We start from the raw sequence: 15963 nt of genomic DNA, 5'->3' as shown, positions 1-15963 counted from the left end.
CCTTTGGTGACTCGCTTCCTTCACTTAGCACAGTGCTTTCAAGGTTAATTCATGGTATAGCATTCATCAGAACTTCATTCCTTTTTAATGGCTGAATAACATTCCATTGTGTGGAAATACATTTTGTATATCCACTCATAAGTTGATAGACACTTGGGGCTTCCCTGGTGGCTTAGACGGTAAAGAATCTGCCTGCAATTTGGGAAACCGGGTTCGATCCCTGGGTCGGGAAGATCCCCTGGAGAAGGAAATGGCTACCCACTCCAAGTGTTCTTGCCTGGAGAGTTCCATGGACAGAGGAGCCTGGCAGGCTACAATCCATGGGGTCGCAAAGAGTCGGACACACTTAGTGACTATCGCTCACTCTCACTTGGGTTGTTTCCACTTTGGTGTTGTTTGATTTCTTTTTGGCTGCACCATATGGCATGCGGGGTCTTAGTTTCCCGACCAGGGATCAAACCTCTGCTCCTGCGGTGGAAGCACGGAGTCCTAACCACTCAAACTCCAGGGAATTCTTTTTTTTTTTTTTTTCTTTTTTACAGTGGTGTCATTTCTCATAGGCTCCCTTTGTTGGCAGAACTAGGAAGTATATATATATATTTTTTTTTTCTAAATACATGTAACTATTTTTGACTGCGCTGGGTCTTCATTGTGTGTGGGCTTTCTCTAGTTGCGGCGAGCGGGGGCTGCTCTCTAATGGCGATGCTCAAGCTTCTGCTTGCGGTGGCTTCTCTTGTTGTGGAGAGGCCCGAGGGCGTGCAGGCTCCAGTAGTTGTGGCGCATGGGCTCAGGGGCCCTGTGCTATGTGGAATCCTCCCATGCCAGGGATCGAACCTGTGTTCCCTGAGTTGGCAGGCGGATTCTATTCTTAACTGCTGGACCACCAGGGAAGTCCCTAGGAAGTATGTTTACACACAGTGTTTATAATTGAGAAATTTCACTTAGAAAGCTGGACCTCTAGCTTCTCTTCAGAAACCTGAATATCTGATCATCATCAGCTGGGAAATTAGCAATAATCAGCTGGCAGATGGTAGGGGTTCAACAACATTTGTTTTCTCACTGAAGTATTTATTGCATGCCTACTGCGGGCCAGGTACTAGGTTGTATTACAGTTCTACTAATTTCTGGCACTACATAGTATGAGATGATAGTACTCTAGTAGCTAGTTACACCCACTGTATATACTTGTAGGCAGTGGAGTTTCAGTTTCCAGTCCTCACTTTTGACTGCTTTCTTCCCTCCAGCTGGAAGGAAAGCTGGATACCCTTACATATCCAAAGCCCATGCAAATGCCACCTCCTCCTTGGGGCTGTCCCCAGAGTGCTGTCTCAGATGTCACTTCTCCATTCTCTAAGCTCTTTGTCCTTCTCACATCATTCATCACCTTCTCTCCTGAGCCATTGGTTTTTAGTTCAGCCTGCTGCTGCTGCTGCTAAGTCACTTCAGTCATGTCCAACCCTGTGCGACCCCATGGACTGCAGCCTACCAGGCTCCTCTGTTCATGGGATTTTCCAGGCAAGAGTGCTGGAGTGGGGTGCCATTGCCTTCTCCGTAGTTCAGCCTACTCCAAACTTATTAATCTTCTCTTTCTGGTAAGAAGACTGTACACTTTTTGAGGGCAAGCACTGTATCTGTCTTTCTTGGGTCTGTCTCTGTCTTTAAATCTAACATCAGTCCTGGCACATTGTAGGCATTAGATGAAAATTTCGGTTAAAAACAACTGCTGTTGAACTCTCTGATGGGTGCAGCGTAGTGTGGCATGGCATGGAGTAGTAATATAATTGTAAGCAAAACAGACATAGTAGTTTTGTCCTCAGAGAGTTAACTGACTTCTGGCAGAAAGATATTAATTAAAAACATATAATTTGTATTTGTAGACTGATTTGAAAAACATGATCTCTGTTTGCATTATTGTCCCCAGTTGGCTTCATACATACGCACCCTTAGAAAATATATAGTATTGGTTGATGTTGTGTTTCCCATTTCAGGGTATTGCTCTCTTTTTTCCTTCCAAAATATATCTTGCAAAGTTATGTAGGGTTACATCATCCTTTTAAAGTGATAGATAGTAGTCATTAGTATGGCTACACCAGATGGGCATTTAGAATGTTTCTGGGTTTTGTTTTTGCATTACAAATAATAATGCAACAGGTCTTTTTGTATACTTCTGCTTTTTCTCTGGTAGATTCCAAGAAATCAAATTGGTGGGTCATAGGCTTGCTTTTCTTTTTCACTTTTTGTTCTACACATGCCTATGTCATTAGAATTCATACAGTGCTTTTGTGATTAAAAAAAATACGCTAAAAAATAGAAAGAAGTAGGTAGATGGTTCATGTTGCTGGCTTTTAGAAAGTAGAGGTGCCTGATCACTGTCACATGACTGTTACATAATCCACTACCCATTATGTAATAAAATCTGCAAATGTTCCTGCGATTACACGTCACCAAGCAGAGAAATCTCAGGCCTCCAGCCCTGTTTTCAAGATGAGAAATATGTCTCCCTTCAGAGATTTTGGTATTTTTCTGCTACAGAATGTAACACGAAGAATCAGTGACCAGGGTTTCCTACCAGGAAAGCTTCTTAAAACTTTTGTTTTCTTTTTGACTGTCCCCAAACCACAGAGCTGGAAGGACTTGTTAACAGCCTCATGCACTCTTGTAATGGTTTCCAAAGTACAGTTTTGAGTTGTTGCAAAGGCAGAGTTTGGGTGGGACAGTTTTTCTCAGCTGGAATTCCTGTAAACACCGTCACCTTAGGAGTGATTAAGACAGGAGCTTAAATATGAGCTGGTAACAGCAGAAGTACACAAAGATCTAAAGCGATGCTCAGATAGCAACAGATAAATACAGTAATTGCTACTCTTTGAATAGCAGGTTGTTGGTTCTCCAAATCCTCTCCAGGCACCATCTCACTGACTCCTGAGACAAGACCCACTGACTTTAGCCGGGGACACCAAGGCCTAGAGAGAGAATCTTGCACTCAAGCAACACCTGTTGGACAGCTCATGGGAAACACATATATTATGAAAGACAGGGGGCTTCTCTGGCAATCCAGTGGCTAAGACCCTGCACTTCCAATGTAGGGGGCAAGGGTTCTATCCCTGGTTGGGGAACTAAGATCCCACGCGGCACACGTCATGGCCAAAAATGTTTTTTAAAACTTTTTTTAAATTATGGAAGATGATGTTGTGGGGTGGGAAACCAGGGGAAGGTGGGTCTTTGCCTGCAGAAATCAGAGAAAGCTTCAGAAAGGATATGAGGACTCAGTTGGGGCTGGAAGTCAAGAAAACAAGGAAGGGAAGAAAAGAAAGGAAGAACATTCATACCCAGTGAACGGCATATACAGGCACAGAGGCCACAGTGGTAGAAGAATATGGTAGGTACAGAGAGCCAAGACCATGTTGGAGAAAGAGAACTTGGCATGTTGTGCGCCCCGAGTCTTCAATAAATATCTGTGGTGAGTTAGATAGAATGAGTGGTTCAGTGGTAAATGTGTTCAACAAAGTCTTGAGTACGTGCTGAGCACTTTGCAAGCACTAAGGGTTCAGTGAGTGATGAACCACCAAAGCAAAATTCACAGTTAACATGGTATGTGTGTGTATAAGCTAAGTAGCTTCAGTTGTCTGACTCCTTGCAACTCTATGGGTTGTAGCCCACCAGGCTCCTCCGTCCATGGGAGTCTCCAGGCAAGAATACTGATTGGATGCCATTTCCTCTTCCAAGGGATCTTCCTGACACAGGGATCAAATCTGAGTCTCCTAAGTCTCACTGCACTGGTAGATGGGTTCTTTACTCTGGGAAAACCATCAACGTGATGGGTGGAAAACAAATCCATGAAGTGAAGTGTGACAAGCCACCAGAATTGATGCCAGTGTAGTCTACATGTAGGTGTCTGGCAAAGTGACAAACCAAGGAGACAGTATTTGCCTTGGCCTTCCTCAATGCTGCTTTCCATTCAGGGAAGTTGAGGGCTGAGAAAAGTCATTTCCTTTGACTTACCCAGATTTTATTTTATATTTTATTATTTATTTATTTTTTTGGCCGTGCCATGCAGCTTGCAGGATCTTAAGTTTCTAACCAGGGATTGAACGCAGTCCCTCAGCAGTGAAAGCATGGAGACCTAAACACTGGACCATCAGGGAATTACCAACTTAACCAGATTGTTAAAACAGTGTATTTAGATTATTACACTAATGCAACTACTGTGGTGTTGGAGAAGACTCTTGAGAGTCCCTTGGACTGGCAAGGAGATCCAACCAGTCCATCCTGAAGGAAACCAGACCTGAATATTCAGTGGAAGGACTGATGCTGAAGCTGAAGCTGCAATACTTTGGCCACCTGATGTGAAGAACTGACACTGGAAAAGCCCCTGATGCTGGGAAAGATTGAAGGTGGGAGAAGGAGACGACAGAGGATGAGACGGTTAGATGACATCACCGACTCAATGGACATGATTCGGAGGAAACTCCCGGGAGTTGGTGAAGGACAGGGAGGCCTGGCGTGCTGCAGTCCATGGGGTCGCAAAGAGTCGGACACGACTGAGCAACTGAACCGAACTGAATGCAACTACTTTAATAACTTTAGTAAGTGACTTCCATACTCACTAGAATCCCAGGAGGCGATATATTATTATTGCATTTGTAGGTGAAAAAGCTGAGGCTCAGAGAAGTAACTAGTCCAAGGTTATGTTGCTAGTAAGTGGTAAAGGCACTCGCTTTTAGACACAGCCTGTAACATTGCCAGTCCCCTCAAGGCTGGATTCAGTCTCACATGACACTGGGCATCTCATTTGCTTTTTTTAAGCCTTGGTATTTCCACCTGTAAAATGGGGGTGAGGGATCCAACTGTCAGCTTCTACTCAAGCGCGGTCAGGAGCTCAGCTCGCAGATCGCATGGATAATGGGGAAGACCGGGAGCTGGAGGCCGCGAATCTCTCCACCTGAGCTCATAGCTCCAAGTTACCACCTCCGGGCTCCAGCCAGGTTCCCATGACAACCCGGCGAGCCGCCATCCTGGGACCGACGGCGTGCGTCACTTCCGGCCCGTTTATTTCCGGGTCCCAGCCCCAGACCCGCGGCGGCGGGCCTTTAGGCCCCGAAGCGGGACGCCGCCGCTTCTCTGCTCACCCTTCTGCCTCAGGCTTCTTCTCCGCCTCCCGCGAGCGTCTGCCTCTCCCCGGCCCAGCGCGCAGCCGCGGCCCGGCCTCCCTTTGGGCCCGCCTCCAACGTCACTTCCGAACTGAGTGCTTCCGGGTCGCCGCGGCCCCAGGGTACTGGTCTCGGTCTCCCGCAGCCGGCCGGAGCTCCGAGCGCCCAGCCGGGCCCGGCTCCGGCGGCGGCCGCGGCTGCTTTCTGCTCACCTCGGCCGGGGCGTCCTCGGCGGCGGTGCCGGGGTAAGGACGGTTCGGCCTCGGGCGGAAACGGCGTCTGGGGCTTCCCTGGGCGGAGGGGGCGCCCGATTCGGCGGGGCTCGACCGGCCCGGGAGCGAGGTCCCTTCGCAGCCGGCGAGGGGGCGATGGGCGGGCCCGCCTTTCCGGCCCTCCGGGGGCCCAGCTGCTCCTCAGGATCCCCGCTCCCCCGAGGGCTGCCTCGCAGCCTCTTGGGGACCGGCGGTGGGAGGCTCGGGGCAGCTCAGGAGGAGCACCCCATGTTCGGCGACTGTCGCGGCAACAAGACACCCCGATTCCAGCCGCAGGCAGTTACCGCGCAGTTGGTCCTCAGCCCAGGCTCCGGTGGCAGACCGGGGTTTGAACTCACTGTGTGACCTTGGACAAGTCACTCCATCGTCTGAGTCTCAGTTAGCTGGTTAGTTCAATGGGGAGTGAAACTGTCTGCTCGGGGCCGGGGTGGGGATGAAGGGAGATGCATACGAAGCACAGCCTCTGGCATACAGCAGGCGTCCAATAAATGATGCGTGCGTGCTCAGTCGCTTCAGTCGTGTCCGACTCTTTGCGACCCCACAAGACTGTAGCCCCGCCAGGCTCCTCTGTCCATAGGATTCTCCAGGCAAGGATACAGGAGTGGGTTGCCATGCCCTCCTCCAGTGGATCTTCCCAGCTCAGGGATGGAACCCGGGTCTCCTGCGTTGCAGGTAGATGCTTTACCCTCTGAGGCACCAGGGAAGCACCCCCGCCAATAAATGACAGCTGCTCTCTATTCGGCAGCAGTCCCTGGGGAGGGCCCGAGATTGGGACTAGGGTGTTTTTCACAACTGATGTGGCACTTGGAGGCTGTAGGAATTACCAGATTGGGAATAGCAGTCTCCAGCTTCTGTGTGATGCAGGGAGGGGAGCCTGCTTGCTCCAGAGCCCCTCTGCCAGCGGCAGCTGCCACTGGGGAAGCCCAATTTCAGCTTTGGCTGAGGCTATTTTCAGAGGTCGGAAGCCTTCTCTCTGAATCTCTCTGGGATGGGGTTGGGGTGTGGGGACCCTCTGGTCTTTTCACTGCCAGTGGAAGGTTGCCTAGAATGTGTCTCAGGGGCCTGGGGATGAGTGCCAAGGAGTGGGGTGCGGAGGTGGAGGGGGTTGATGGGCACTCCCCTTGCTGCTGTTTGGAGGCCCAGGGAACTCTTGAGCGGCCTGAAGCTACACCAGGGATCTGTAAACCTGTGGACTGGGGCAGTGCCGGGCCCAAAATAGCTTCTGCCTGTGCAGGGAGGAGGCAGCCTTCAGATGCTGCTTGGGGAATGTTTCTGCTTGAATGGGCCAGCTGAGGTAAAGCCAAGCTCATGCTTTGCTATCCAGAATCATTTCAGTTCCGTTCAGTGAGGTTTTAAAGAGATCCAGCTTTCCTCTGAGATGTTTAAAAAATAATTAGAATGCCACCATCCCCCGCTCCCGACTGCAATCTCTCTCTCTTCATTGCTTTGCTTTTCAAAGGGGGACCCAGATTGTGGGTGCAGGAAGGTGCTGACCAGGTCTCTTGGCTCTGGACACCCACCTGATTCTGTTAGGGATGTTCATGGTACCATGCCTTTTTTTTTTTTTTATCCTTCCGCCAGCCTGGCATGTCTTGGCATTCCAGTCCTTGGGTTGCTTGGAGAAATTAACGGCTTCTGTCACTGCGCTGTCTTGGTATCCTGTAACCACGCTGTTTTTGCAGAGAGCGTGTTTTTTGTTGTTCTTGCAGAGTGCTAGGAATAAATTGCTGGCTCTGTGCTCAGAAGAGACACCAGCTATGACCAGCTACAATGCAGCCTGTATTCTCAGAAAATGAATTCAGGAGGGATGATGTCAGCTGCTTTACCACTGGCCGGGCGCTGGTCAGCCTCCCCTCTCAGCCCTCGAGCTTACGTCACAGAGAGATCTGTGCTCTTCCAGTCCCGCTCCGTGTGAGAAGATGGGAGTCTTGCTGCGACCAAAATTTTTAGAACTCAGCTCCACTGGCCCTGCCATAGGGCGTCTGCCTTAGTGGAGCCCTTCTGAGAAGAGCTGTCCTGCAGCCAGACGGCTGTGCCTGAAAGCAGCGCGGCTCAGAGCTTGAGTCAGGGTTTTGGCATCAGACCCAGGTTCAGGTCCCCGAGCCCCTTCTCCCTATCCTCGTGGCTTAGGGCGAGCGACTTGGCCCCTCTGCACACGCACGCTGAGTCGCTCAGTTGTGTCAGATTGTTTGCGAGCCCATGGCCTGTGGCCCGCCAGGCTCCTCTGGCAGTGGGATTCTCCAGGCAAGAACACTGGAGGGGGTTGCCATTCCCTCCTCCAGTTGGCCCCTCTGAGCCTCAGTTTTTTCTTGTTTAGCCTTGGGGCTGTCGAGTGGATTTCGCTGATTTTCACGGGGCCCTTAGCAGAGGGCGCTTCTGTGCTGATCCCTTGGTGGATGGTCCTCATGGTAACCACAGATGAGGGAGGTAGAGGAGGAAGACCCCAGGCCACGGGGCTGCCGCCCCAGGTTCACATTCCAGCTCTGACCTCTTCAGGCTCTGTTGAGCAGGTGGTTTAACGGCAGAGACTTGCTTTCTTTCCTCATAGAACTGTGAGGACTAAACTGGATGATGCAGTTAAAGTGGAAAGTCCGAGACCTAGCGCACAGTAGGACCACGATAATTGTTCCTTTCCTGCTTGCCTTTTCTCAAGGATCTTGTAGCATTTTCTTTCACCTGTTTCCTCACCAGTGAGGCTGGTTCGAGATTCACCTTAGATATGTTTCCCGCCCTTCACTTAGGACTTTGAATACCAACCGGGCTGTTTGCAGCCCTTTTGCTTGTTTATTTGCCAGCCACAAACAAGGGTGGGGGCTGTGGTGTGGTTCCAGCACTGAGCAGACGCTGAGCTGAGCTTGAGGGTGGCTGACTCTGTTTAGAAAAAAATAAAAAGTCAGTCTCTATTGGCTCAAGCCTGACTTCTTTGGAGAAAAATCACAGCAGTGTTTAGGAGGCTTGATGTTGCTCTGTCTAAATTGTTCTCAGATGTACTAAAAAACAGTCCCTGGGGCCAGAGGCCGGATGGAAGCTTCTTTTGGATAAATAAAAAAATGGTAAATGCATATGGTTTTTTTTTTTTTTTTCTTTTTTTTTTTAGCAAGGACAGTGATGTCTTCTCTCAGGTTGCAATGCGGTTTTATTTTTAAAGCGAACACACATACTTTGATACTGAGCGGTAAGCCCGTTCAGTTAGAATTCAGGGCAGAGCTCTGTCTTTTCAAACGCTGTGCCCTCCTGTCCCCTGCTTACACCGTGTCCCCCCAACTGCACCAGCCTGGGGCCTGGCACTAGGGAGGCCTGCATATTGCTGAGCTCAGGAATCATGGGGTGGCGGGAGGAACATAGCTTTCCAGTCGTCAGGCCAGGCTCAGAACCTGGGGTCCGCCTTTTCCTAACCGTGAGCTTACATAACCCCGTAGCAGGTCGTGTCATGGAGCCTTGGTTTCTTCCCGCTCCCGCTGACCTTCCAGAATTCTGGGGAGAGCTAAATGAGAAACAGGAGCATCGTGAATGCTGACGTGCTTTGCATCATGCGTTTTGCCTGTTTTATCAAATACCTACTGTGTGCCAGGTGCTGCGTTAGGCATCACGGTGAACAAAACAGGCATCGTCCTTGCCTTTGCAGGGTTGACTGCTTACTGGATATTATTGAGGGGAAGATAGTAAATGAATAAAGTTGAAAATTTTCCAAAGTTTTTTTTTGGCCGCACCCAGTGACATGCAGAACTTACTCCACCAGGGATCCAACCCACACCCCCTGCAGTGGAACTGTGGAGTCTTAACCACCAAACTGCCCAGAATGCCCAAAGTTGATGATTTCAGCTGGTGATTACCTGAGGATAATGGGATGACGAGGGCCAGGCAGGTGTGATTTAGTGAGCTGGGGTGGTCAGGGAGTGCCTTGGAGGAGTGATGGTGGGTTTGAGACGTAAATGATGAGAGTGAGCCCACAACAGGAGGAACTAGAGGAAGAACATGCAGAGGAACAACATGTGCAAAGGTCCTGAGATCAGAATGGACTTGATGTGTTTGAGGAGCAGGCAGAAGGGTCTGTGTGGGTGGACCTTAAAGGGAAGGGATGGCTGTTCTGAGGACCACAGAGACCTTGGGCAGGAGGTCCCTCACCATCTCCCACAGCCAGCAGGACCCCACCACACACACATACACACACATGCTCTGACAGCAGCAGGTTTTTATGAAGCGTGTGCCCTGCCCTGGCACTGTGACCTTTTCTGAGTCACTCGGTCACAATCTCTGCACCCACAGAGCTTGTGGGCAGGAAAGGCAGGACAGGTGAGCGTGAAAGCGTATGTCCACCCCAGTGGGAGATTTTTGGCTCGCTCTGATCCCACCTCCTGAGGACGCTTGGCAGGCGTTGCCCCTGCTGGCACTGGGCACGCCTGCTTGTGTGCCTGTGGGCCTGCTGTGAGCGGGCGTTCTGGAGAGTGCGCTTTTCCTTCCCTTTCCGTGACTGTTCTGGGGCTTCGCTGCAGCACGCGGGCTCTTTGTGGCGGTGCACAGGCTTCCCTGGTTACCCCGAGGTGTCTGGGGTCGCAGTTCCCCAACCAGGGATGGAACCCTCACCCCTGGCATCAGAGGGCAGGTTCTTTACCACTGGACCACCGGGGAAGTCCCTGAAGAGCTTTCTCTACTGACTGCAGAGAATCCTTCTACCAGCTCTGGACTGTAAGAATTATTAACCCCCTTTTTCAGATGAGAAAACTGAGTTGAGTACTTGGCCCAAGTAACCTGGAGAAGTAGATCCAGGGTTCACACCCAGGCAGTCCAGCTTTGAAATCTGTCTGTAACCCCTGTGGGCTGTGTTGCCTCCCCTGGCCCTGGCAGTATCCCTCGATGAATACAGGTTTGCTGCAGCATCGTAGAGCCAAGAATATTGATGGATCTGTGCCTGTTCTACTAACAAGTGGCCAGGGAGACGGCAAGAGTGTGTGAATCCTGTGCCTCCAGCCTAGAAGGTTCTGTCCTCTCCCAAGAGGGAACCGTAAAAAACAAAGGTGGGGTGGGATTCCCTCAAGGTCCAGTGGTTAGGACTTCCAATTCAGGGGGCGTGGGTTCAATCCCTCGTTGGGGAACTAATATCCCAGGAGCCACAGGGCACCGCCAAAACGCCTGCCCCGCAGAAAAACAAAGGCAGATCAAGGGACTGTCCAAGAGTCAGCAGCCAAAGTAGCCTTTTTTTTTTTTTTAATGATTACAGATGTGATCGTGTTCTGTCCCCCTTGCTTTGAACCCCTCAGGGACTTCACGGGGCTCTTTGAAAGAAACGTCTGACTCACTGCGACCCAGGGACTGGGATCCTGCTGGTGTGGGCAGCCCCTGTGCTCTGACCCTCCTCCTGTCTCTGCGTCAGCCTCACTAGCCTTCCTGCTGTTCGCGTGCCGGCTTCCTCCTGGCCTCAGGAAAGTGGGGTGTGACGGTGAAGGGCATGGGCCTTGTAGCAGCTGGCCTGGGTGCTCACCTCAGCCCTGTAACTCTGGGCGCGTTCCTTAGTGTCTCAGTTTTCCCATTTGTAAAATGGCGGTAACAATACCACCTACCTCCTAGGGCTGCTGAAGACAGGATGAGTTAGGATGTGTGGGCACCTGGCATGTAGTAAGCACTCATGGTGTTAGTCCGGGACCTCCCTCCCTGCCAACACCTCACCCTCTGGGTCTAACCCTCACTTTCTCAGGGGCTTTTCAACCCACCCCCACCCCTATGAAATCAGGTTCGATGCCCCTGATCATATTTTCCAGCAGTCAAGGACCTTGTCTGTCCTATTCCCACTGCAGTGTGGCGCGCCTGTCCGCTGAGTGTGTTGGAGCCCTGGTGTAGCTCAGGCCAGCTCTGCTTCTGGCCTGGCCTCGGCGGCCACTGATGGGACGTGGACCATTTCAAGGAATGACGTGCTTCTCGTCTTCCCCTTCCAGAGTGTTCTGCGGGTCCAGGCAGGCAGCATGTCAACACGTCTGGCAATGTTCCTGCCTCTAACCCAGAAGCCATGAAGGAGATAAGGTAGCCCCCGTCCCTGGATCGGATTGGATGGGGAAGCCCAGTTCAATGGATGCAAAATACAAGGATGACTTGTTCCGGAAGTACGTGCAGTTCCATGAGGGCCAAGGGGACGCCACCCCCGGCAGTGATGAGTCCCTGCGGGCGGCAGCCTCCACCCTGCTCAGCCTGCACAAGGTGGACCCCTTTTATCGATTCCGGCTGATCCAGTTCTATGAGGTGGTGGAGAGCTCCCTGCGCTCACTCCGCTCCTCCAGCCTGCGGGCCCTGCGCTGCGCCTTTGGCGTGCTCGAGACGGTGGGCGTCAACCTCTTCCTCTGCCCCTGGAAGAAGGAGTTCAGAAGCATCAAGGTGAGGTCTGGGCACGGGCCCTGCACGCTGCTCTCCCCTCTTGCGCCTTCCTGTCCATCTTGGGAAGAGGGTTTGTGCCCGTGTAATCTCCTCCTTCCTCTGCTTGGGCCCTCCCGGCTTCCCCACTGCCTCTGAGATGAGGGCCAGAATTGCCCACCTGACCTCCCCGCCTAGTGCCTTCTCTTCACTGGTTCCCCAACCCTGGCAGCTCACATCTGAAACCATGCGGTTGGAAAGGTGGGCAGCACCCAGTTACTCAGGGCGTTGGAGCCCAGGGCAGGGGCTGGAATTTATCCTAAGGGGGCTGGGATCCGGTTTCTACAGGAGAAGACTCCTCCTGGCAGTTGTATGGGAGGTGGACCGTGGGGAGACCTTTAGGAGGCTGCTGTGATCGAGGGAGAGAGGGATGCGGGGGGGAGGAGGAACTGGAGACGAGAGTTCTGAATCATTCCAAAGGCGGTGATGGCTCAGGAGACTTTCCCCCGGTTCAGGCTACGTCTCACCGAAATACCAGAAAGGTGTTCTGTCCTTGCTCCTGGGGGTTTCTGCCTCTGACCCGATTCCCTTTCTGCATTGGTGTTTGCCCTGCACCCCTTGTGGAAGGCCAGTGGCTTTGCTCCCTGCCCCGCGGGGTCATTTCCCTCAGACCCCTGCGCTGAGCTGTTGGGGAGCAGTAGCCTCCACCTGCCGCCCTGAGATGGCCCTGTCCCCCGCTCCCCACGTGCTCGTGTGCAGACTGTGTGGGCCTCGCCCGGGTACAGTCTCTGCGGTGTGTCTGGGAGAGAAGAACCCACCTCTGCTCCTCTGCCCTTCCCTCCCCTAGACCTACACGGGCCCCTTCGTGTACTACGTCAAGTCGACGTTACTGGAGGAGGACATCCGAGCCATCCTGAGCTACATGGGCTACGTGCCCGAGCTGGGGACCGCCTACAGGCTCAAAGAGCTGGTCGAGACGCTGCAAGTGAAGATGGTCTCCTTCGAACTATTTCTGGCCAAGGTGGAGTGTGAGCAGATGCTGGAGATCCACTCGCAGGTCAAGGACAAGGGCTACACGGAGCTGGACGTGGTGAGCGAGCGCCGGGGCAGCGCGGAGGACGCGCGGGGGTGCGCGGAGGCCCTGCGGCGGCGCGCCGAGGCCCGCGAGCCGCTGTCGGCCTCCATGGCGCGCATGGTGCTGCAGAAGTCGGCCAGCGAGCGGGCGGCCAAGGACTACTACAAGCCCCGCGTGACCAAGCCCTCGCGGTCGGTGGACACCTACGACAGCTACTGGGAGAGCCGGAAGCCTCCCCTGAAGACCTCGCTGAGCCTGAGGAAGGAGCCGGCGGCCGCGGAGCCTGGAGATGAGCTCAAGGACGAGATCGTCCGCCCGCCGCCCTCTCTCCTGACCGTGGCCAGCTCCCCGCACGGCGGCGCCGACGACCTGCCGGCCCCCGCGCCCAGCAATGGGCTCGGCCTGCTGCGCAGCCCCTACCTGCCCGGCCCAGACGACGTGGATCTGTACACGGACGCGGAGCCCCGGGCCGCCTACCGGAGGCAGGACGCCCTGCGGCCGGACGTCTGGCTGCTGAGAAGCGACGCCCACGCCGGCTACCACAAGCGCTCGCCCCCCGCCAAAGAGTCCGCCCTCTCCAAGTGCCAGAACTGCGGCCTGGCCTGCAGCGCCGCCCTCTGCCAGCGCTGCGACAGCCTGCTGGCCTGCTCCCCGGCCGCCAAGCCCAGCGCCTTCCCCGGCAAGGCCTCCGGCCACGACAGCCTGGCCCACGGGGCCGCCCTGCGGGAGAAGTACGCGGGCCAGACTCAGGGCCTCGAGCGGCCGCCGCACCTCCACTCCAAGTCCAAGCCGCCCGCCGCCGCCACCTCCCGCTGTGGCTTCTGCAACCGCCCGGGGGCCGCCAACACCTGCACCCAGTGTTCCAAAGTCTCCTGCGACGCCTGCCTCAGCGCCTACCATTACGACCCCTGCTGCAAAAAGAGCGAGCTGCACAAGTTCATGCCCAACAACCAGCTGAACTACAAGTCCACCCAGTTCTCCCATCTCGTGTACAGATAGACGCCGCCCCGCGCCTCCTGCTCCAAGGGCTACGCCTCCGACCTTTCTGGTGTCCCGGGGAAGCAGCGCTAAGGCCTAGATCTCAGAAGCAGGGCCCAGCCCTTGGCCACGCGGGTACTGGGGGCTCCTGGGGCCGGCCACCCCACGTGGGAGTTCCCTTACCGATTCAGATTATTTGAGCTGATGGCTGCTCTGTCGTCTGTCAGGAGGGAGGGTGGCGCTTCCGTTGGGATTCCTTTTTGCTAATCTCTCCACTCCCTGTTCCATTTTTGGGGGGGGGATTGTTTCTTCAAGATAGTTTCTATCTCTGGGACTCTTGCCGACCACTCACTCCCACGGCGAAGCCAACTTGGATTGGGAAGGGCCCCCCGGGTCGCTTCCAGATGCCCACCTGGAGCGGTGAGCTAGAGGCCTGTTGGCTTGTGAAATGAGCCCTCCTGCCACACCGGGCCTCCTCCACTGGCTCATACCTCCGCCGCCGTCCCCAGACACCGGGACCCCCGCCGGCACCCCCCACCTGCCTTCCCTGCCTTTACGCGTCAATGGTGACCCGAGCCCAGGATTCACTGAATGTCATGCTGTTGCCTGCAAAGCTCAGCGCAGCCGTGGGGTCTGTGAACTTGGCCCTCCGCTCTGCAGTGTGGACCTTCCACCACGGCACTGACCCCCTCCACCCACTTCTGTTGTTTGCACATCCTTTTCTTTCCGTACTGTACATAGATATTTTTGAGATTTATTTTTAAATAAATATTCAACTTGCCGTGTGTTTCAAAGTGGTGAAAACATTACCGATGTAGCTATTTATAAAGATGCCCCAGGTTCTTTAGTCTTCCAGGGGAGGGGCCCATGCCCTTCCACCTTGCCTCCCCTCACCGCAGCCCGAAGGTCGAGTGGAGCGTGCGGGCGTGGAGGAGGAACAGAGATGATGTCCCCTGGGCTCGTGGAGAGCCGCTGTCTTCCCTGCAACCAATGTCAACACCTACCTCCAGTGCGCACCTCGGGGGGCTCGTCTGGGCTGAGAGGTCTCTGCGCCCGCAGACTGACCACCCGGTGACGAGTCGGGAACCTCACGCTGTGGACCTCCAGCCTGGTCTTCGCTGCTTGCTGAGACCTTGCGCTGCAGTCTCCTCGAGTCTCAGTTCAGAAGGAAGAGGGTTTGGGATCCCCACCACCCCTCAACCTCAGTCCTCTCCTCTTCACCTGTTTCCGGGACTCTAACCTACAGCAACCCTTTTGCACTAGAAGTGGGCAGGAGTCGGCGTGCGCCCAGCAGACAGGCGTCTCCTGAGATTCTTAGCCGAGCCTCAGCGCTTCGAAACCCGAAGGCCCCTTAAACTCCTTATGTGAATTAACTGACCCCGGATTATCCTTTTGGGTTTCAGAGCAGGAGCGGGGCAAGAATCTGAAAATAGAACCGCTTCCGTGTGAACTAACAATATATTTTAGCCATAAGTGTTGGTGATGTACAGAATGTTATGGGAATTGACATGCAGTGGGTTTTCTGATGGGAGGAGGTATTCAGCTCCTGAGCACATTTCCATCTGGCTGAATCCTGAGGCCACTGTGAATTTGCTGATGTTCTTCCAACTCAGTTGAGAGATTTTAAGGTTTTCAAAATCTTCTATGGCTCTTTTTTTATATATATATCTAGTAGATCACTTGTAGATATTCCATGTGTATATAAAGCTGAGTTTCAACCAACTTTATTACTAAGGCCCTCCCCCTCGGGGGCACCCATCTGTGATGTTCTTCCTTTTCACATTTCAGACGTGTCAATGCCTGTCCCAGTCCTGACTTTTCCAGTTTTCCATTTTCAGACAGCTCTAGCACTACACTAACTCTTAACCAACCGTGATGCCACGTAACTTACACAGCAGACAGAAGCAGGAATAACCCACTTGTTCTGGAAGAGAAAGTCCAGTGTGGGTTATCGTCACGGAAACACTGTGTTCGTGGGTTGGAATAGGAAATGCTGTGACCGTGCTCCTCCGCAGTGTGTATCTTAATTGTATGAGGTTGCTGTGATTGAGATAAATAGATGCTAATTTAAAAATGCAGATGTTTTGCATTTGATTTCTACCAAGAGTTGAAATGTTGAGAGATGCTTTAAAAAATAATAATAAAGTGTCTT

General features: G+C 53.3%; 1 protein-coding gene across 3 annotated transcripts; it reads left to right on the top strand.

Moving 5' to 3' along the window:
- The first annotated feature begins 5249 nt into the window (after positions 1 to 5249).
- Positions 5250 to 14592, top strand: SPATA2 (spermatogenesis associated 2). 3 transcript variants are annotated; one of them, XM_061127470.1, is made up of 3 exons: positions 5250 to 5392; positions 11350 to 11782; positions 12606 to 14592. In XM_061127470.1, exons 2-3 carry the CDS (start codon positions 11462 to 11464, stop codon positions 13830 to 13832), a joined length of 1548 nt encoding a protein of 515 aa, XP_060983453.1. In that variant the 5' UTR covers positions 5250 to 5392; positions 11350 to 11461; the 3' UTR covers positions 13833 to 14592. The 3 variants fall into 3 exon arrangements, with proteins under 3 accessions (XP_060983453.1, XP_060983454.1, XP_060983455.1); XM_061127471.1 differs by having other exon boundaries at positions 10678 to 11782; XM_061127472.1 differs by lacking the exon at positions 5250 to 5392 and adding an exon at positions 5465 to 5805.
- The last annotated feature ends 1371 nt before the right edge of the window (positions 14593 to 15963 follow it).

This window comes from Dama dama, chromosome 23 (genome assembly GCF_033118175.1).
Source record: "Dama dama isolate Ldn47 chromosome 23, ASM3311817v1, whole genome shotgun sequence".
Lineage (NCBI taxonomy): Eukaryota > Metazoa > Chordata > Mammalia > Artiodactyla > Cervidae > Dama > Dama dama.
The sequence above is the reverse complement of the archived record's forward strand: the minus strand, read 5'-3'. Positions and strand labels throughout refer to the sequence as shown.

Excerpts from the sequence above, each read along its gene's own strand:
- SPATA2 (XM_061127470.1), top strand. The coding sequence starts at position 11,462 with ATGGGGAAGCCCAGTTCAATGGATGCAAAATACAAGGATGACTTGTTC. Across the intron at positions 11,783-12,605 it reads AGGAGTTCAGAAGCATCAAG|ACCTACACGGGCCCCTTCGT; the intron begins GTGAGGTCTGGG and ends TCCCTCCCCTAG.